The 21,970-nt window shown below is 37.3% G+C and overlaps 1 protein-coding gene across 2 annotated transcripts in view; it reads left to right on the top strand.

Annotated features, from left to right (window-relative positions):
• Positions 1-21,970, top strand: part of CTNNA2 (catenin alpha 2) — a 512,225-nt gene that overhangs the window by 41,127 nt on the left and 449,128 nt on the right. For both annotated transcript variants that reach the window (XM_049792668.1, XM_049792672.1), the window contains exon 2: positions 18,056-18,162. In XM_049792668.1, the coding sequence (XP_049648625.1) occupies positions 18,061-18,162 (102 nt within the window). In that variant the 5' untranslated portion in view covers positions 18,056-18,060. The remainder of the gene's footprint in view (positions 1-18,055; positions 18,163-21,970) is intronic.

Raw genomic sequence — 21,970 nt, 5'->3', positions numbered from 1 at the left:
ATTCATTAAGTTTATTTTAATGGAACTAGAAGTAGCTGGGTCCTTACAGGGTATGGCTTTTATCTGGCCTGGATAAGCTGAGCTACTTTTCATTCCTCTGTTACTCGCTGGTAAAATGACACAGATTATCTTAAGGCATTCTAAGAGAGTGGAACTATGGATGATAGATAGATAAGTCTGAATGAAAGTAAGACACAGCAGTGGTGATTAGGACATTGATTGTATCAAGAACATTTAAGTAATTGTCATTTTTCTTCCCTCTTAGGCACTTGTCTCACTGATGACAGGATCAAAATTAATTCTACAAAGTAATCTCTTTTGATTTCATGCTTTCTTCTCAGGCATGAATACCGTGTTTCTAAACGAAATTTGTAGCATCAAAAATGTTAATGAAAAGAGGGAAGTTTGTGGCTCCCAATCTGAAGAGAATTGTATAGAAATTGCAAAAGGTGACATTGATAACTGTAAAAGTGAAGAGGAATGGAGAAGATCTGTTCCCTTTAGGTCATCATATTCTCAGAGGCAATGCTCTTTTTGTCCTGAGCTGAGTACAAATGAGAGGAAAGACTAGGACATGTCATAAATAATGCCAGCCTTCCCAAATAAGTGCTATCAAGATGTCTGATAATGTGAGATATTTACCATAAGGGCCTTATTTGATCTTCTTGAACTAAGGCTTTGAATATGATATTTCAGTGGCAATAGAAATGAAATGTTAAGCTTTCCCTTTTTGTAATTTTTACTTTTTATTATTCTTTTGGTGGGAAAAAGAATAAGTAAGTTGAGTTGTCTAACTGAATTTAAAATAATGCACACTTGTGTATTTCTGTGATATTCCTGGCAAAAGACCCTGGCCCATCTTATTTCCAGTATTTTAATTTTTAGCAAATACTACCTTAAATTGGCCCATGTAGTTACAGATTACAAACCTGTGTTTCTGTAAACAAATTTTGCTGCATGGAGTTAGGCAAGATAATGGTACATTTCTGGGATTAACATTCTCTATCATTCAGTAATATATTGTATAACATGGCTTTAATTTTGCGTATGTTAATAGTTTAGTTTCATTTATGGATTTGATTAAATGTGCTCTTTGTTGTGATGCATTATATTGTTGCGAGGCTTACATAGCTAAGGTTTATCTTCAGTTAATATTTTAATTTACTTTGCTTACTTGCAGTAAACTAGTGAAATTACATATAACTAATTTATTCTCCCAAAATTGCATCAGAGGTTACCAGTCCTTGCTCAAAAGTTTCCTTATGGTGCCAAATGTGTGGTGATGTTCCAAAATCCATATCTAGCTCTCATACAACAAGGAATTTCAAAGTTAAGGAAGGTTCAATATTTGAAATTCACTATGAACTTCTAGGGGAACCTGAAGAAGTGGTTCTAATGGAACAATATAAAGAACAAAATGGGTTAAGAAACAGTAAATTTCTGATGCTTCTGTTCTTGGGAAGTTTTTAATGTTGTAGATGCTGTCCCAAGAGATAACAAAAAAGAGAAATAAACAGGGATGGAAGGATTTCTTTTGTCGTCATTTTTCTGGCATTTATACTTCGGTCCTTTTTGTAACAAAGCTGGAGCTGGTAAGTTATCTGGGCATTGCACTAGCTATTTTTTCTTAGTAGCAATTAAGCATGTAAACATTTTAACAGCATGAAAGAAAATAGAAACAGGAAAGCTTGGGTTAATTTGATAAGGTTTCATAATATGACCTCATAGGTTATTAACTTATCCCCCACTGTGAGAGTTTAAAAATGGTTTTTTTTTGTGCTGGAAAAATTAGAACAGTAGTAGTTTATTGATATATTTTTGATTATAGTGTATTTTATATGTTAGGACTTTTTTAGAGTTAACTTGTAGAAAAAAGTGCCTTATACTTGTGAAACAGTTTATTAGAAGAAATTGGGGGGTTAATTTGGCAATAATTCCATATTTGAAGAAAAGCAATGTAACGTGATAGTAGATGAAAGACAACTGCAAGAGTCATCCAGAAATGAAGTGGAATATATATTGCTGAGGCATCTATTTTGATTTGCCAGCTTACAGAATCATAGAATCATAGAATAGTTTGAGTTGGAAGGGACCTTTAAAGGCCATCCAGTCCAACCCCCCTGCAATGAGCAGGGACATCTTCAACTCGATCAGGTTGCTCAGAGCCCCGTCCAGCCTGACCTGGAATGTTTCCAGGGATGGGGCATCGACCACCTCTCTGGGCAATCTGTGCCAGTGCCTCACCACCCTCATTGTAAAACATTTCTTCCTTGTATCTACTCGGAATCTACCTTCGTTTAAGTTTAAAACCATTACCTCTTGTCCTAACGCTACAGGCCTTGCTAAAAAGTTTGTCCCCATCTTTCTTATAAGCCCCTTTTAGGTACTGGAAGGCTGCAGTAAGGTCTCCCTGGAGCCTTCTCTTCTCCAGGCTGAACAACCCCAACTCTCTCAGCCTGTCCTTGTAGGAGAGGTGCTCCAGTCCTCGGATGATTTTTGTGTCCCTCCTCTGGACCTGCTCCAACAGGTCCATGTCTCTCCTGTGCTGAGGACCCCAGAGCTGGAGGCAGTGCTGCAGGTGGGCTCTCACCAGAGCGGAGCAGAGGGGAAAATCCCCTCCCTCGACCTGCTGGTCACACTTCTTTGGATGTAGCCCAGGACAGGGTTGGCTTTCTGGGCTGTGAGCGCACATTGCCGGGTCACATCCAGCTTTTCATCCCCCAGTACGCCCCAGTCCTCGGCAGGGCTGCTCTCAATCCCTTCACCCCCCAGTCTGTACTGATACTGGGGGTTGCCCCGACCCATGTGCAGGACCTTGTACTTGCCCTTGTTGAACCTGATGAGGTTCACATGGGGCCACTTCTCCAGCTTGTCCAGGTCCCTCTGGATGGCATCCTGTCCCTCAGGTGTGTCAACCGCACCGCTCAGCTTGGTGTCATCTGCAAACTTGCTGAGGGTGGACTCGATCCCACTGTCTATGTCATTGATGAAGATTTTGAACAGTATTGTTATATGATTTTCAAATACTGTAGTGGGATACTTCTCTATCCATGACAGACAGAAAAGGAAGAAAAAGAATGTTTCAAAAGGAAAGTATTTTCTTAATAATATCTGGTTGCAGAGGAGTTTGCCCTTATTATGTTAAAAAAAATTAATTGCTGGTATGAATGTTTGAGTTCCTTTCTGTGACCTAAGGAAGTAATTAAATTCTGTTAAATAGAATCCTATTTCTTGAAATGAGTTCACTTTCTTTTGAATTTTCTCATTAGCTATTATCTTACCATTAAGTAATTGTGCAAGATCATAATGGATTAAAAGTAATATAGAGGATTTAAACCTATATTGCTTCTTTTGAGAATGCATGAACTATTAAGGGTCCTTTAAAAGCTCAGAAGAGAGAAGGGAAGAAGTGCAGAAAAAAATGTGAGTATTTGAATATGACATTTTACTGTCAAACTAAAGTGATAGTAAGGAGCTGATAAACCTGCGATGGACTAACGAGTAGTCGTTATATTTTGTTGCTGAAACAAGGCACAGCAGAGAGAAGGGGATGTGTGTTACCTGCATGGACAAGACAAAGAATAGGGTCCTTGTTTTGCCTAATAAGTAGGCCATGTATACATCTACATGGTCTATGTATATATTGTGTCTCATGTGTTTTCTATCTCTTTTGGCACCAATAGCCCACAGAGTGTTGTCTCAACCTCCCTCTTGACTTCTAGTGGTGTGAGAGGCATTGAAAGCAGTACCACTTTATCTCTGCCTTTTAGATACCGAAGAAGAAAGTGTCGCCACCAGTTCAACACTTGAGTTATTCTCTGTGGCTGTCATTCTCAGTACTGATTCCTCACTTCCAGGAACATTGTAGATCTATGATATGAAATCATTTTCTTGAGTGCCCGTGTGCTAAACTGAATGATTCCTTTATGCACCTCTTTTAGTAAATGAAGCTGCTCATGCTTGAAAGGCAAATTGGAGCTGTCATCTCTGTGTTTACCCTCACTATCTACTGGGTTACTCGATTCCTGATCTGCCTTGTCAGGGCAAAGCTATTCCTGCTGTAACAGCTTGGCACTACGTGCCCTGGTTATTTTGTTACACAAGAAGAGGAAAGGGGGTAGATTTATCTCAATCAAAAAAGTTGGTCCAGTCTTTTATTCTTATTATACTTTGCTGGACTACCCTCCAAGCCTCAGACAGCCTGCAGCTTGGGGGCTTCAGGTCAATCTGTTAGGGTTTTTCAGTTTTGTTTTGTGGTGTGTTTTCCCCCCCCCCCCTTCCTTTCCCTTTCATGAATTTATTGAGTTAATTTATGAGCTGATGTAAACTTCCAGCATCTGTAGTGCCCTATGACAAGGAGTTCCAAAACCTTTGCTGATAACTTAACATGTAGGTTTTTTATTTGACACCTTCTTTCTTTTTTTTCATCGAAGAAGACAAAAGCAGCAGATTGTTTCTCTTCGTCCATGATATTTCAGGTTTTGTTGGCTATATTGTATTCAGTCTTCAGCATAATGAAGATTTTTAATCCATTTAGTTGTTCCCTGAAGTCCTTGATCATCCTTGTTGCCACTGTATGTCTCATTTCTGCAATATTCTTTGTAGAAAAGTGATGGCCAAATAGTATTCATGATATGGATTTATAATGGCATAACGGTGTGTTCTGTTTTGTTCTCTTTCCCTTTCAGAATAATTCCTCACTTTATTTTTGGTTGCTACTCTATGTTAAGCTGGTATTTACATAAAGCTATTATAATTTACAGATTGCATTCATGGGTATTAATAACCAATTCAGAGTCCATCGTTATATATGTAATCAGGATCCTGGTCCTTTTTCCTGGTGTTTATCACTTTACATTTTTCAAAGTTAAATTTCATCTACCTTTTTCATAGCCATTTTAAGAACTTCAAAGCAATTCTGCTCTGTGGTTTTCCTTTGGTTGGAAAGAAGGAGAAAGGGAGAAACAGCTAAATGATCAGATTATGTGGGCTGGCATTTTGCACTTGAGTAGATGTTGTACTCAGTCCTGAGATCAGTTAATTTATTGTTAGTAGCTACATTTCTCAGAAACATAAGAGGAGGGGGAAAGGGCATGAAAGTAAAGGAAAATAATAAGGCTTGAATCATCTATAGTTAGTTTGAATTACAGGAGTATGGTGGATCAAGAAGGCAGCGTGAGATACAGAAGCAAGTCTGGAACCTGTAGCATTACCAGAAACCTGATGCCTTCTTAAGAAGTAATGGATAGACACCCAAGAAGGTGTGTTGTAACAGTGTTGGAAATGGACTTTTTCAGGCTATCAAAGACATAGTAAAATATGTTCCTACCCAGCAAGCCTCTACAAAGTGCTAGACCTGAGAACAAGACCAAAGGAAAAGTTCTATCCTGCAAGGACACAGTACAAAGGAGATACAATTGTTCATAAAGCCCTTTCATTTTGATTCTCTTTTTCTGAATTTTCTTTATTGTAATGGCCAAGCTGTGTTCTAATAAAATCTAGTTTTCCTAATTCAAAGCCCTTGTAGTTTTTTTGCTTCGCTTAATTGAAAGAAAAGCTACAAGTAGATCTGGCTCAAAGTAGTGGTTGATGTAGGGCCCAATTGCAGTAACAGTGATGAATCTGAGCAATTCTCTCAATCTGTTAGCAATTGCAGATGTAGTCTAGACTGGCTACTAATTTTATTGGAACTGTCTTGTGTTCATCTGTGGTCATATCATAGATTTCAGCAGCTAGTTTTAAAAGAAGATTTTTCTAAAGATTTCTAGAACAGTGACTGAAGAAGTTCTAGGTAGTATAAATAACGTCCATATGTATGACAAGTGACTGACAAAAACTAAAAAATTGCAAACTTGGTTTGCCACTTCGTTTTTTTTTTGGTTGGTTGTTTTTGTCCCCCATATTTCAGATGTTGGTTAATGACACAAGTCGGAGGAAATAATTGTTTTTGAAAAAATGATTGTGGGCCTTTGAAAAGCACAATATTATTGAAAGGCCATTTACGTTCTGCAGGTGTTGCAGGTAATGTTGGCTTGGACTCCCAAGTTAATGCTAAGAGGGCAACACAATTACATCTCGGACAAAAAGGAATGAATAAGTCATGAAATGTATGAATAGGGAAATAATAGCAGTAGTAGACTCTCATTTGTCCTTGGGATGATTGGTTCCTTCATGGATGAGGTGGGGAAAAAATGTTTAGCTGTGAGTACTACAGAGAAAGCAAAAAACAGAGTGATGATAATACCTTAGATATCATGTTGCAAACTCGAGTATTAATAGAATGTCTGAGAGACTAGAAGCAGCCACATCTAGTCTGCTCTCAGACATTAGAAAGCTGGAGCTGCAGTGATAAGAATTACTTAAGAAAAATAGCATGGCACAGTGGAATTATGTGAAGACAAACAGGGAATTTAAAGAGTGGGATGTAAACGTAATAAAAACCAACTGAACAACAACATCAAAATAGCCACAAGGGACAAGCTTAGAGTGCTTTGTACATGGCAGCAGAACAAGTGATAGGATGCTATGGATTAGTGAGAGCAGGAGAATCACCTATTGACTAGGTATTTGGATACAGTATACAAAATAAAAAGCTACTCAGGCTTAAAAAGTGAACATACCACAATCAGGGAGAAATGGTGATATTAGATACTTTCCATGCCTTTTCAATGAAGAGAAACGATGATGATGCCACTATTGAATTATCTTCTTTGTTTTTTTTTAATTCTACTATGAGGACCCTAGTAAAACCTAAGAACATTTATGTATCATTGTGATGGCTGGTAACATACACTGAAGTTATTAAAGACATGGACGTGAGCCATATAAAATAAATTTGCTGTCTTGAAAACTGGCTTTTTTCATTGTAAGATATAAAGGAGGAAAGTTTAAAATAGTGATACGGTTAGGAAATTAGCTACAGTGATAGTATCTTTTTATGCTACTGCTGTGTTTGTATAATGTAAATATCAGGTGTCACTAGATTGTTATCTTTCCATCTCTCACTTCTGTAAGTAATCCCTTTAGCTAAAGCTGGAGAAACATTGCTTAAAACAAACAAACTCCAACATGTTAATTCTTCACATCAAATAATTTTCTGTATTTTATAGGTAGTTTTAAAGAAATAGTAGATTGTGCCAGTCAGTGTCAGTGGCTTTCCAGCCATGTGAATTAAGTTGCTATGGAACATAAATCTCTAGATGTCACTGGCCCGTCTGACCCATACTGGCACATTTGTAATTAGCGGGAACTCTTAAATCTATATGCTTCTTATCTTAATGAAAAGTAATGTTGTAGATTGTATAAAGTGTTCACTGCTAGAGTTCAAGGGTTCTGGAATTCAGTTCAATAAAAGCTGAATTTAGTTATTGCTGGAGCTTGTGAATCAGCTTCTTTGGAAACTTAGTTATTTGTTGGGTACCATAAAATGACCTTGAAAGTGTTCACATGGCTGTACAGAATTTTCTGAATTGAAGCCAGATCCCACCCATCCTTTGCTTTTGTTTTGTCAAGTTTTTTTAATGTCGTGATGCATTTGAGGTTAAGTAGCAAGCTTCTCCAGGTGCAGTGCAGTAATAATTTTATATTTTGGTTGAACAAAGCATTCCCTCTACAAAACTTTAAGCAGTGTGTTTTCATACATTGACAGAATGGCATGCTGGAAAGAAGAGATGCGATTAGTGTAATCACCTGCATAACATGCACTGTACCTTGTAATGAAGTCAGTCCCGTTTAAAGTAATCCTTACCTCTGAGGCAGTGAAGTTCTGGATTTAAAATAAGCAGTGATGGAAAGTCCACGTCGGGTTCTTGTAAATTGTTCCCCATAAATATTTTCCCTATTTAAAAATATTTTTAAAGCTGTTTATTTCTATTAAGAACTTGTTTAATTTCAGCTTTCACTCACTGGATTTTAGTATACCTTGGTCTGAATTGAGGAGTCTGTTACATTAACTTCTTGGTTTTTATTTTTATAATCTCTTAGGTTCTCTTAATTTAAAATCTATAAATCTATGATAGCAACAGCAATTTTGTAACTGCTGTGTAATACTTTATTAACAGATTCAAGTGGCTACTTTTCCCATTGTTTTGTGAGAGGTTAATGTTGAATTGACAGGCTTACTCTGAGATCATTCTGTCTGCAAATTTTAAGCAAAGACACAAGGGTTTTTTTCCTACTTTTCTGGAAAGTCTTCAGGACTCCACATATTAAGGAAAAATAAGGAAAAATCAAAATTAGTCCAACCGTATAATACATTAAAGAGAGGACAGGTGTTAGGAGGTCTGATCTCTCTCTTTACAGTATTTTTTTCTAAAGTTGTGTGTAGGTTTTGGGAGAAACAGCCACTTTTTTTTTTAAAGTTATTTTCATTAAGCATGTTATTGCACTGTTATGTCTTTGGACGTCATCTTTTACATTAGAAATTGTATGTGTTCTCTGATTGTCTGCATTACTTCTTTTTGAATAAAGGACTGTTCTGAATAGGAAACACAGACCCTTCTTATCTTTAATTAAATTAATTTATTTGAGACTGTAATGGTGATGTAATTCTTATGCTACATTGTATTTCAGTACTTCCAAACTAATGAAACTACAGCAAATTCTGTGAACACACAGCCGGGGAAGATAAAATGTTTTGGGTATCATCATGGATTGGCTGTCTGTGCATTGTGTTTTATTTAAAACATCCATCAGCATAAGAATAACATCAGGAAAAGTTTCACTAATAAGAGATCAAGCAGAATAAGCAATTTAGTTCTTATTCTTAAAATTTATTTCCATCATTACAGACTTTTACTTTGCCCTTTTTCTGGATTAGTGGAACAGAGGTAAATAATTATGGAATGGTACTTGTGGCTTCTATCAGAATATGAGGCCTATTTGGAACGGGTTTACTAGGGATAGAGCAACTTACTTTAAGATGTTTAAAGAAAGAGCAGATTTAATGAACACAAGGTTAGATGGTAAATTTCTTTTAAGATTTTTAAGAACTTCTCAGAGGCAACTGGTGAACAGATTGACAAATGCAGGTACCGGCAACAAGGCAATATGCGCATCTAGAAGTTGGGGGGATGCTCAGAAAGGTTATTAATGGCCCTTAATATTAATTGCTGAGGCAAATGTCAACTGTGCTCCCACAGGGCTTGCTTTGAAAAGAATCCTGTTTAATGTGTTAATTATGAGTTGGAAAATGGAACAGCTCCTTCTCCGTGGTATGGAAACTTGTAGACCTTACAAGGGCAAGGGGAGACTGTCGTCATCCAGTATGTCACAGTGAAATTATCCAAGCTTTGGGCTGGTTGTATCTGTGGTTCAGATAACTAAAAGATTCAGCTCAGTGCAAGAAAACAGCGTCACATCTGTAGGAACAAGAACAAACCCCTCTTAATTAAAATAATTAATACTTAGATAATTTAAAGCTTAATGAAGGAGAAAGACGCTTAGAGATGATATTAGCAGTATTGCTATTGTAATGAAACTAGCAGGGAAATAATCTCTTTAAAAAGCCAAGCAAACCAAAAAAGCACAAAACCCCCTAAAGCTTTGACTCTCCATAGGAAAAAATGTAAATTGTTTCATTTGAAGGTAGCAATGGTTGATCTTGTGGAATAAAGAGTTCTCTTTCAGAGAAGTGAAGAAAAGCTGCAGGGAAATACAGAGGAGTGCTGGTTAAACCACCACAAGAGGTAAGGTTAATTGTAGTTTCCAAGTATGAGGAATTGTTAACAGGATACTTCCAGCGAAAAGATGACCCCTACATGCAGAAGCTTGCAAAGTCATGGTCTGAACCAAATTCAAGAACTTTTTTTTTTTTTTTTTTTTTTTTTTTTTTTTTAAGAACTGTTGGAATTTGAGATACAAATTCTGTGTTGCAAGGGGAGCAAACATGCATTAGTTTCAACCAAAGATGCTTAGGACTTCTCTGCTTTTGTAAAATGTACGCTGGTATTACTAGTGCCAGTTTAATACCATGACTAAAAATAACAAGAGGTTAAGTAGATTTAGTGAATAAAAGTTTGGTGGTTTTTTTTTTTTTTTCTGCAAGACGTAAGATTAAGGTTTTCTTAAGAAGGAACAGAACTTGAAAAAAGTTTTGAAAAGTTACGGTTTTATTACTAAAAAAGGAGGGTCATTTATGTAAATTGTTCATATCTACAGTAATCTAAATGTCTTATACAGGTATTACTTTGCTATATGTAGAAATTTGCAGTCATTTGTGGGGATATATAGTGGAGAGAGAATGCAGAGCATAAGATCTGCACCAAGGACCTGATTTAAAATCATTTGGTTTTTCTGGGCTTGCAATATGACCCTACGTGAACCATCATCCCAGCAGCAGTGAGCTCAGAGGCTTTGATCACGTCCAGAAGTCTGTGAGAAGATTTTTATTAGGAGGCACTGAAGAGCTGTGTGAATACAGAGCGAATTGTGGAAAAATCTTTGGTTGTACAGAAGTGACTTGGCAATCTTTTGCTGCCTTTTGATATAGGCTCCTTAAAATCTTCACTTTCACTAAGCATTTTGAGAAACTCCCCTACCTTGACAGTAGAAGTTTTTTAGTGGACAAAAGCATGTTCTTATGAATAATGCAAGATAAATTATTTGAATATAGGAACTTAATGTATGTCTTTCAAGCATTTTCATTGCTTACTCATCTTGGAGTAAATTACCTTTCACATCAAGCAGTTCTACTCCTACTGTTTGTTAGAGCAAAAAAATGTGAATCTCCCCTTATTTTTCATCCTTCCTACCGATAGCCTTCCCCAAATCACCAGGTTACTCATGGAGAACCAAGCATTAGATTTTTAGCTGTCCTAAGAATTGGGTACTGTATCCAACATCCTCCTAGAGTGAGGATCTTCTGCGTAGTGAACTCCACCTGAGAGTTGAATTCATACTCCAGCTTCTTGTCCCAGTGTCCACAGATTGTCCTCACATTCATATTATAGTTTGTCTAAACCTTCGGAAATGGCCCTTTGAGGGACTGGTCGCAGCTCAAAGGTGTGCGGGACCAAGCGGGGTGTAGGTTTGTACAACCACTGCCACACTGTGGGACCACGTTCCTCAGGAACAGCTCAGGCAATACCGACAGTCCAAACAGATAGTTAATCTGTAGCTGTAGATATGTGAGCCTTGAAAGTAGAATTATTTTTCTAAGCCATACAGTAGATAAAAACAATTTGGACATTGCACACCGCTAGGCTTTGCACAGAATTTTGAAGCGCATTATCACTGCTTTTAGTTAAAGTAGAAGAGGAAGGTCAGGCGGGTGGGTGTAGGAGGAACCTTTCTGTTATGCTGACCCTTACGCTGCAGTTTGCACCTTCCCTGCGAGTTCTTCGTGGCCTCTTTGATTTCTGGAGGCAATTTTCCCTTCCGGCTCAGTCAGGTCTTGGTGTAGGCAGTTGTCTCCAAGACTGAGCTGGTTAATGTGACTGAAAAGTGTGAATGACTCAGCCATTGCCTTTTTATAGCTTTCCTGTTTCTGTGTCAGGGCACCACATGGTCACAGTCCCACTGGCTTTGTTACCAAGGTAATCCTCCCCTTGTCAAGGCCTTTCTCCTCCTTATTTAATGGTTTATTGGCTAGAAGTCTGAGTTTGTATAATGGGCTGCTTCCATTTAAGAACTTTGTTTCGTTGAGGCCAGACCAGAATCTCAACCCGACGTGGAGGTGGAGGGTTAGCAGAAGGGGAGAGGGCTGTGAATCCAAAAGGAAGTTGAGAGCTTAGAAAAGCTCAAATTAAAAATTCTCTGCGTGGTTAAGCTTGGGAGTGGGGCCTAAAGGTTTATTTTGGCTTCTTTTTTCCTGCCTAAGCTCTAGGAAAAAAGAGAGAAGAGTCACATTTATGAAACAAAATAAACAAGTATGTGAAAAACTTGTTGTTCAAACATGCCAAGACAGATATTCCTCTAAACCATCCTGCTCCTTTTTTTTTTTTTTTTTTTTTTAAAAAAGCAAGGTGATGGGAACTGCCCATGTCAACTCTGATCCTTTCAGCCAGACCTGCTGGAGGGTGTACTGGGCTGTCATTGACTAAGGATAGGTGCTTCTATCTGTAGAAAGGGATGTTATCTATTCCCTTTTCCATTGCTCTTTTACTCCTCATCGTTAGTCTCTGTTCTCTTAGCATTTTCCCTTTGTTTCCCTTCTTTGCAATTGTTACTCAGTCATTCTTCTCTGTGTCCTTCTGTCTCTACTTGTATTCTTCCATTAGTAAAGACAGAGAATGGGCAAATGGATTGAGAATAACGTTGGAAACCGGGCTCCCTTGAGTATCAGAGCTCTTGCAACGGCACTTTACGCTGCTCGGGTCAGATCACAAGGTATGTCTGCATTGCTCAATACTGCAGATAAATGTAAGGTAACAGCAGAATCTCAGCTCTGTATGCCACCAGGTATCACTGCAGTCCTCTGCCAGCCAGATCAGCCAAGTGGTGGGGTTCCTAGGACTGTGTGCATTGCTAGTATTTCTAATGTCTGAGCTAGTTTGTCTTGTGCTCCAGCCTACCCTGTTCCCACACGGGGTAATTCAGAGCCGGCTTGTGCATCTCTAATGCCACGCTGTTATACTCTGTAGGCATACTCAAGGATATAACGATTCAAGTATTTAGATCTCTAGCTCCCACTGAAGCACTTAAACGTGTCTGCGAAGTCAGAATTTTTCTGTATCTGTCTCAAGAGATTGTGTATCCTGCTGCAAGGAATTCCATATTCTTCACATAAGTCTGTCTCTGTGTAGAGAGGTGTTTGTTTTGACATGGTTCTCAATCTAAGGATGCGAACCAAGAAAGCGCAGACTGTTTCTCATTCGGTTTCTCAGTCATCTTAAATGAGTTTGTGTCCATGCTGGTGCTGAAGAAGCAGTCCTGTCCTGCCCTTCACCTCTGCTGCCAGATTCGGAGCTTTGTTTGTTACTGCTGCTGTCGTGCATGCGGGTCCAAAGTCAGGCAGGGAACTGAAAACTCAGTTTTCTTCTGTAGGATTAGTTTGTGTTCAACCAGGTTATGTTCTTGATGGAATTCATAGCACTGTTACAAAGTGCAAAGGATAGAAATATGCAGGAACATCTGACCTGGCCTCTCTGCTGTGGAAGATCAGGCCGGTTTAAAGCATGTGCAGCCATGCCCCATTAGTTTTGACATGGGGAGTGTAACCCAAGATGGTAATTGATGTGGGAGAATCATTTGTAAAGCATACTTTTTTTTTTTTTTTAATAGTCCATATAAATCTGTTGAAGTATTAGGGCTATTATAAATCTAGTACTTGGAAACAAGGATTGAATCATTATTATTTTGCCTTTTGCCTCCTCTCAACTTACTGACTTTCTGCCTTGCTGGACATCTTTCCTTCTCACCAATTGAGATGATTTTTTCCCTTCCAGTAGCAGATATACTGTTGGAAGTACAGACTTGTGCTGCCACTATTGCCAATCTAGTCTTGCCACGAGATTAATCTTACAGATTTGCTCTGAATCAGTTGGAATGGGTTCTTAATTTATACAGTATGAAATGTTTAGCATCTGTTTTTTGTGTCTGCAGCATTCTGCATTGCAGATGTGAACTGGACTAACTGCTGGAGGCCTGTTCTAGTCTGGCAATGTTTATGTTTGTAAAAAAATTATTAGTTTGCTCCAGCAAATGCTGCTTTTGGTCATGTAGAGTTAAAATATTGTTACTGTTACATTTAATTTGCAGCATAGAAATGAGATGAACTGTCGCTTGTGAGCAGCTTTTGACCATCAGAATGCACATCTGTGTAAGTCGCAAGGAAAGCAGATCTATTGTAGAGGAAAACAGTATGTTGTAGTGTGATAGCCAAATAAGTAATTTCAAGTGCAGGATATTTTGGTTTTGTAGAACTTTCCAAAAAATAAAACTCTGCTGTGTGAAAAGGTTGGTGATAAGGGTGGTTGTGGGGTTAGACTTTTGGCGACTGTTATGTTAGTGAAGAATTCCACTGACATGGAATTTGGCTGTAATATAGTCATGTACTCTAATGATTTCTTGACTAAAGTAAATACTTATTTTCTTTACAGATAAACTTTGAAGACAGACTGCCTAAACAAATGTTCGCATTGAATGATAGTTACCAGACTGGGTAGAGACATTTCTGTGTTGCTGTATTTAGGAAAAACTAAAAGCTTAAAACAAGAGACGGACATATTTTGGCACAAGCCCAAGGAAGAAAAAGCAGAGTTAGGCAATAGAATTCCTTAAATATCTTGTTGAAAAAATGAAGAGTAAGTTTCAGGATTAGGATGGCAATCATCTGTATACTTCTTTAGCAGTATTATTACAGTGCTATTAACATACTTTCCTTGTTTAATAATATAAAATTTCAAATTCAGACTTAATGATCACACTCTGCCAGTGGATAATATATGTGAGCAACAGAGATTAAGTTTCACTAAAACTTTCTGCTAAAAATGTTTTCTTAACTCTGCAATCATAAAAACACCATGTGAACTTTAATTCAATGAGATTTACCCCAAAGAACAATCTGTACATGTTTCTAAATTGCATAGGTTGGAACTCGGATGAGAAACCTAATTTCACATTTTGAAGAAAGAATAGACTGTTTTCCAAGTATGTTGCTGAGAATTTAAAAAATGACAATGAGTTGGAAACTACAGGGGAAGGCAAAAAAAAATAAGCTACTTAAGAAAACAGTGGATATAAGTCTAGTCTAGAAGGTAATAGGAAAGGAGATCTCTTTTACTTATGGCTACTACTTTTTTCTTCTATTTATCATAATACACTTTTATCTTTATATGAAAAATGCTAAGGGATGCTATTATCCTCTGCTCACACAGGTTATCTTCCTCAAAGGTACTGCACAACCCCAAGCCAGGTGTAAGCTACAAAGCAATTTATGTTTTCAGTGGAGTACTTAAAGCTAATTGTTTGGGGAATATTTGGTCAAATAGTCATAAGATATGGTTAGCATCCTTTCCTTTATCTAACTGAGCAGTCCCCATTCACCTGTTCAGTCTAGGAAGATCACTGTAGAAATGGTAAGGAGGAAATATTCCATGTATTCATATACATACACTTGGGCAGGTAGCTTCTTTTTTAGTTTTTTGTCATTTAAAATTGCTATTGTGACAGCAGCTGGAGAAATGTTGAGGAAAACGCACTAATTTGACTTTTTAATTTTACATACTTGCCTTTGTGGTGTAGATTTTACTGCAAATGAAAAACTTTTTTATAGGTTTTTAATAAGGCTTTTCCTTTATAGTTGAAAGCATTGCTCACCCTTTCATATTGAATTTTGGAGGATATTTTTTTCTGTTTCTTCGTAAAGGCTGAAACTGAGGCAGTATTCTGATTGAAACAACTGATCATCCAGGTTATCTTTGGTGTCACCTGTACGATTGCCGTCCACTGAAATAAGTTTGCTTTTGTAGGCTTTGGACTATGTTACCGCTTTGAATAAATTTTTGTATAATGAGAGGTGTATGTTTGAGTAGCCATGTTAATAGTTAGTGAGGAAAAGCCTGCTTATTAAAAAGAAAGAAACTGTATTTGACACATTTAAAAGTATCATAACTTATAAATTATTGACTAGAATAATTGTCTACTTAAAACTTTTTGAATAGAGGCCAACTGGAGTAGCAACCATCTTTATATAAAAAGGAAACAGATACTGAAAGATGATTAAACGTTGTCTGTTGGAAAAATGAGGATAGCTCCCACATTAACCATGTTTACAGCACCTAGAAACTGTCTCATAGTTTTCTTTAATCACACATATGGGTGTTTTCAGCATTGTAAAATACGGAGCTTAATGATTTTTTGCAGAAGAGTGGAAATTGAATAACTAATTTTAGCACACACTAGATATTATTAGATAATTCTGCTACCAAATGTTTGCAAATGAGAGAAGGCTGAGGGCTGTTTTTATATGTGATTTATAAATACATTGATTAGGGAGTTCTGATATGCCTCACTTTCTGAGCAAGTATTTTGTCTGCTAGTAACACAGTGAAAATCTTTTGCAGACTGTGAATGAATTTTGCGTAGACTCACTAGCCTGTTAATTTTGAGTGATAGTAGGTAGTCAAGACATTCTCCTGAATAAAGCAGTGGAACTTATTTTGTACACACTAGATAGTGTTGCTAAGTACTGAATACGTACCTTATTCAATTAAGGTTTATGAAGTGGATTGTTGTTCAAGAAGCAATAGCTAGACTTCTGATTTTGTTCACTGACTTGTGTTTTGGTTTCTTATTGCTGAAATTAGCTTGTCAGTTAAACATAGTTTTCTGGAGAAAACAATTTTAAATGTTTGGGATATTATATACAGGGGGCTTGATTTTTATCTCACTTACACAATGTATAATATGATATTATTGGTTTATCTTTCCCTGCTAGAGTTCTCATGGTGTTCTAGGTATATGGGATTTTTACTTTTTTTTATTTTAATTTTAAAATAAAAGGAAATACTTAAACCAGAATTATTGAAAATGAACATTTTTTTTTCATCAATTTTTTCTATGTCTCCTTTTTTTTCTGGAGAAGTTAGTTTATATGTGGTTTTGCTTGTCACCAAATATTTATAAAACTATTCAAGTTCAATGAGGTGCACTGTATGTCTCTTACAACCTGACAGCTGGATTTTTCTGTATCTGGAATTTAAAAAATGAAGTCAGCTGCCTTGAAAATTTCATGAAAACCTGAAATGGCAAGTAAAATGACAGCAACTTGCTGTTGCCTTTGTTTTAGGACTTGTTTAAGCTTTTAAGCCTGAGAAGGTCTGGCAAATCCTTTTTGTTTTTAAATGAGTACTACCATTTTTGGTGCAAAATTAAGAAATCCTGAATACAGTGGGGAAGTTTTACTCAAAAAGCTGAAGAGGCTTGTTGAATTTGTTGTAATCCATGTGTTGGTGGGTTGACCTTGGCTGGCTGTCAAGTGCCCACCAAGCCGCTCTCTTGCTCTCCATCCTCAACAGGACAGGGGGAGAAAATACGATGAAAAACTCGTAAGTGGAGGTAAAGACAGGGTGATCATTTACCAATTACCATTGTGGCCAACACAGACTTGACTTGGGGAAAATTAATTTAATTTATTGTCAATTAAAATAGAGTTGGATTGTGAGGAAAAAAAAAGACAATCTGAGCCACCTTTCCCCACACTCACTTTTTCCCAGTCTCAACTTCACTCCTTCATTCCTGACTCTTCTACTTCCTCTCCAATCCCGCCCCGAGCGGTGTGGGGAAAATGGGGAATGCAGGTTGCAGTCAGTTTATAACACTTTGTCTCCATCGCTCCTTCCTCACACTTTTCCCCTGCTCCGGTGCGGGTCTTCTCTGTGGGCTGCAGTCCTTTAGGATAAACCTGCTCCTACATGCGCTCTTTATGGGATGCAGGTCCTTCAGGACATATCCGTCTGCTGTGGGGCTGGGTCCTCCATGGCCTGCAGTAATATCTGCTCCGATGTGGTCCTCTATGGGCTGCAGGGAAATACCTGCTTCACCATGGTCTTCTCCACGGGCTGCAGGGGAATCTCTGCTCCGGTGGCTGGAGCACCTCCTCCTCCTTCTCCGACTTTGGGGTTTGCGGGATTCTTTCTCACACTTTCTTCACCTCACTCCTCATGCTGCCAGGCAGCGTTTTGTCGTTTCTGAAATGTTTTTTTCCCAGAGGTGTCACCAGCATCGGGGATGGGCTCAGCTGTGTCCTGTGGTGGTTCCGTGCTGTGGCCAGCATGGGGCAGCCCCTGGCCTCTTCTCACAGAGCCCACTTTGCAGCCCCCCCCCCACTACCAAAACACCCAATACAACATGTATTGCAGCATGATAGGGTATCTATTCTTAAGGGGGATAGGAAGGAAAAAAATTCTGACTATAAATGTTTAAGCACTCGGTGGATGTGGCAGTGGTATACCTGGGATTACTTGGGAGTAGAGGAACACTGGCAAGATTATGGAGAAGTATTTTGTATGTGAACAGGAACAGCCTATATGCTATTCGCTAAATAAATTAAATACAGTATTTGTATATTACACTAATAATTTTCACAGATGTTGTGTAATCTTCTCTGTTGTAGGGAGTATGACTTCTGCAACATCACCTATCATTTTGAAATGGGACCCCAAAAGTTTGGAAATCAGGACTCTCACAGTAGAGAGGCTATTGGAGCCACTTGTTACCCAGGCAAGTATCTTTGATTTGTTTTGCTTCTTCCTTTTAGCCTGATGCTATATTTACTCATTTTACATAATTATCTTAATAACCTTTGATAATAAAAACTTGAACAGTTTTTGTTCATTATCTCTAGTGGAAAGCTCTGTTCAAAGATGTTTAGAAGTTCTTGTCCTAAATAATTTATGGTCTCAAAGTATGAGCAGGAATACAGTAGCAACAACTATTTACTTATGTTTGTCTTTTAAAAGCAGTTTAGAAATTCATGAAACAGTCAATTTAAGACAGGGATCTGACTGAGTACATACCCTTGGTTAGTTATTATACCACGGAAGATGGGTTCACATTTAAAACAAACAAAACCAACCAACCAACCGAATTAAAGAAACTATTAAAACCTGTTTCATTTCATGCTGTGATCGATTAGGAGTGTATGCTCAACCAGTTATCTTTCAACTGAGCCAAATTTGCTAATAGAACCTAAAACATTGTCCAATGGTCTAAAAAGAGCAAGATGAAAGTGATGTTAAGTAACATGTATAATTTATATATTAGTCTTATCCAGCTTTTAACCAGGTAGACCAGTTTCTTTATCATCAGAGAAAACCTTTGCATGTCTGTGCATAGCAGGTTTCCTGTGTCTGAACAAATTTATGTGTGCTGTGAGTGCACACACAGGGGCAGGAGCTGTGTGGTCCAGAGAAATATGACAGTAGACATCAAACTTCTGTCCTCATCCGTATGATTTGCTGAGCCCGTGGCCTGGTACCTTTGTGTCCCTGAGTTGCCATTAGTAATGGGGAGCTGGTTACATGATTTTTTCCTAGTAAGCTTCAAAATGCGTAGCTCCATTGTTTAAAATACACACATAAGTAGTGTTTCTTCTAGGAATGCTCATTATATTAAAAATGAATGCCAGCTAACCCCATCTGTCCATCCACCTGTTACTAATAATTTTCTCATAGACATTGTGGATCTTGAGATTGGTCTGCTGGATAGAAATGTAGGCCTTCTTTTGAGTGTGAGACCAGACGATGTTTTTGTTTTCAGAATAAAACAGAGATAAAATGTAAATCGCTACTCCTTTAATTTCCCCCAAATGATGTCTCTGTATGGTTTCTGTGCTCCCTACAGTGAGTCACTTTCCAATGAAATTACACCTAATCTTTTTGTGTTTTGGTAAAAAAAAAATTACATTATCTTTCTACAAATTATTCTGGACATGAAAGTCTCTAACAATGTACACAACTTTACAGACTCAAAGGCAGAGATATCTGTTTCAATTCACATAGCTGGTGATATCATGGCAATTAACTTTTCTTTATAAACTTTGGTAATTTTGTTGTTGATATGGAAGACGGACTAAAATCCTGAATTCATTTTGATACCAACTGAAAACGAGGTTACGAGCTCTCTGTTATTCTGATGCTGGTGTTGGCATAGGAAATGAAGCTGCTGTGAACCATGATCTATTGTGAAAAAAACAAATTACTGAATCTTCTGTGAGTGAATTTCCTGTTTTCCTTTCACTTTGTTTTATTTTCCAACACCTTGCCCAGAAAAGAGAATACATCAGCCAAGAAGTGAAAGTACCATTATAATTTCACAGTTTCTCAACTTGTTTGGGTTAACTTTTCATTTAGCTAGAGCTATGTTTGATAGAACGCCTCAACAAATGTAAATAAAGAAATTACAAGTTGAACTACGTGGATTTCTTCCATGGTGGAAACTAAAGTGCCCAAGATCCTTACTTTTGTATTTTGATAAGGAACAATGTATTTCTATTTTAGTAGTATGTCAAGGAGACTAGAGAAAATAAAGTGCAGTCAGGAGGGGGTAGAGAAATGTTGGGATATTTTTGTATTCAATGTTTATGAATATTTCTGTTCCAATTTCTCATTTCATAGGTTTCTAGATAATATGGACATATCAAAACCCCTTTTGAATATGTAATTTAATTTGTCATATTAGAGAAATAAGTAGTTTTGCTTATTTTCCTCTACTTTGAATCCAATAAAGTATGGTTGACTACAGCATGTTTTTGTGAGCTGCACAAACGTAATCACGAAAGCTTCAAGTGATGAGAAATGTGCTACCTTCAGATTGTGTTTTTATCTGTTGCGTTTTTAGCTGAAGTTATTCAGCTGCTTTTTCTGTTTTTCTCAGATAAGTTAACGATCATCCCAGTTTAAAGGCTTTTCTTTTTTCTGCTTAAAATTGCATATACAGTCTGGTCAAGTCAAGATTAGTATCTCGTTTACCTGTTTGGGCTTAGATTGTGATCTGCCTATGCAGTGACAACCTCCACAAGACACCCTGTGCACATGCCACATGCAAAGTTTTGGATCGCCTTAAAAAGTTTCAGAGCGCTTTCCTTCCTAACGTGAAAATCTAATCTGAAAGTTTATCTTGACAAATAAATAAATACATAAATATTTAATCCCTGTTCAGTTTGAACTCTGAAGTCCACTGTAGATTCATAAGAGCTGATTAACTCAGAAATCATAGACGTCTTGAGGTCCTGTACAGCCACAATTTGTCTGCTTCTGTGATTTCTAGCCCCACCAAAACAAATCCATGTTTTATTTTGTCATTCACACCTGCATATTTAGTGTACCTTCTGGTTTTCCAAGCTGTCTATGGTTTTGGAGAATGCGTGAAAAAACAGAAATGGTTGTACGAAATCTTTGGGCTCCAAAAATGCTAATCAAGCCTTTTGTATCTGTGCGTGTGTGTGTGTGTGTGTGTGTGTGTATTTAGGCACTGAACTCAGTGTGTATATATATATATATATATATATATATATATATATACACGAGTGACAGATTTTCCAATGGTGGTGCATCCACTGTTTTCTACTGAAATTTTGGGTAATAATACAGAAATGCGACATGGATTTGAAAAAGAACACCTCAGTGAGTCAGGAGAATGGTGCATTAAAACTGAATTTTAGACAAGCTCATTAGTGTTCCAGATGAGAAAATATGGATAACCTATGAATTGATTTAGAAGAAATTATAAGACAGGAAGGTTGTCTGAGCTAGAGGCACAAAAAAAAAAAAAAAAAAATCAAATCCATTAACTGATCATGAGGATGCATTAGAAGTGACAGAATTGCATTTATTCTAGGAAGCCCACTACCAGACTAATTAAAACTTTCCCTGGTTGTCAGAGATGTAAGCGTCTTGGAGCTTGCTGGGGTACCCATTTCCCCAGTGTTTGTCATGTTTAAAGAGTAACAGATATGCCCTGCCACATGTCTTTTATCATATTACCATTATTGAGATTTTATAAGAAATGTGAGATTGAAAAATTCATTAGAATTTCTGTTCTCAACAATATTGAATTTAATAATTGAAATATGTTTCTTTTGTCTGGCTTCAATGTCACAATTAGCTAAAAATAGAAGGTAATTGCATTTATTGCTACTTTTGTTTTCCAAGAGTTTATAACAGCTAACCTTTTTTTACTGTAAATCTTGTAATTTTTAATTCTATGAAATTTTTATAAGGAGATGTATAACTGAAATATGTCCTCAAGGGTTACTGCCTCTTATTCTCACCTTCATGCATAGTAACCAAAATTAATTACAATTTTATTTGTTAGACTGTGGATGGTTTTCATAAGAAAAGAGAATTACATTTTTAGGAAGGGCTTAACTGCCATTACATAATATTTTATGTGTAACTGGAAAATAGCACTTGTGGAGGCTGCCATGAGGACTTGGGTTATTTTTTTTTGTTTCTGGTGGTTTTGTGTTATAATTAAATACAAATATGAATACAAGTTATATGTGTTAAGGAGAGAAAAAAATAAAGAA

Source organism: Accipiter gentilis, chromosome 3 (assembly GCF_929443795.1).
Source record: "Accipiter gentilis chromosome 3, bAccGen1.1, whole genome shotgun sequence".
NCBI lineage: Eukaryota > Metazoa > Chordata > Aves > Accipitriformes > Accipitridae > Astur > Astur gentilis.
This window is presented reverse-complemented; position numbering and strand designations above follow the sequence as displayed.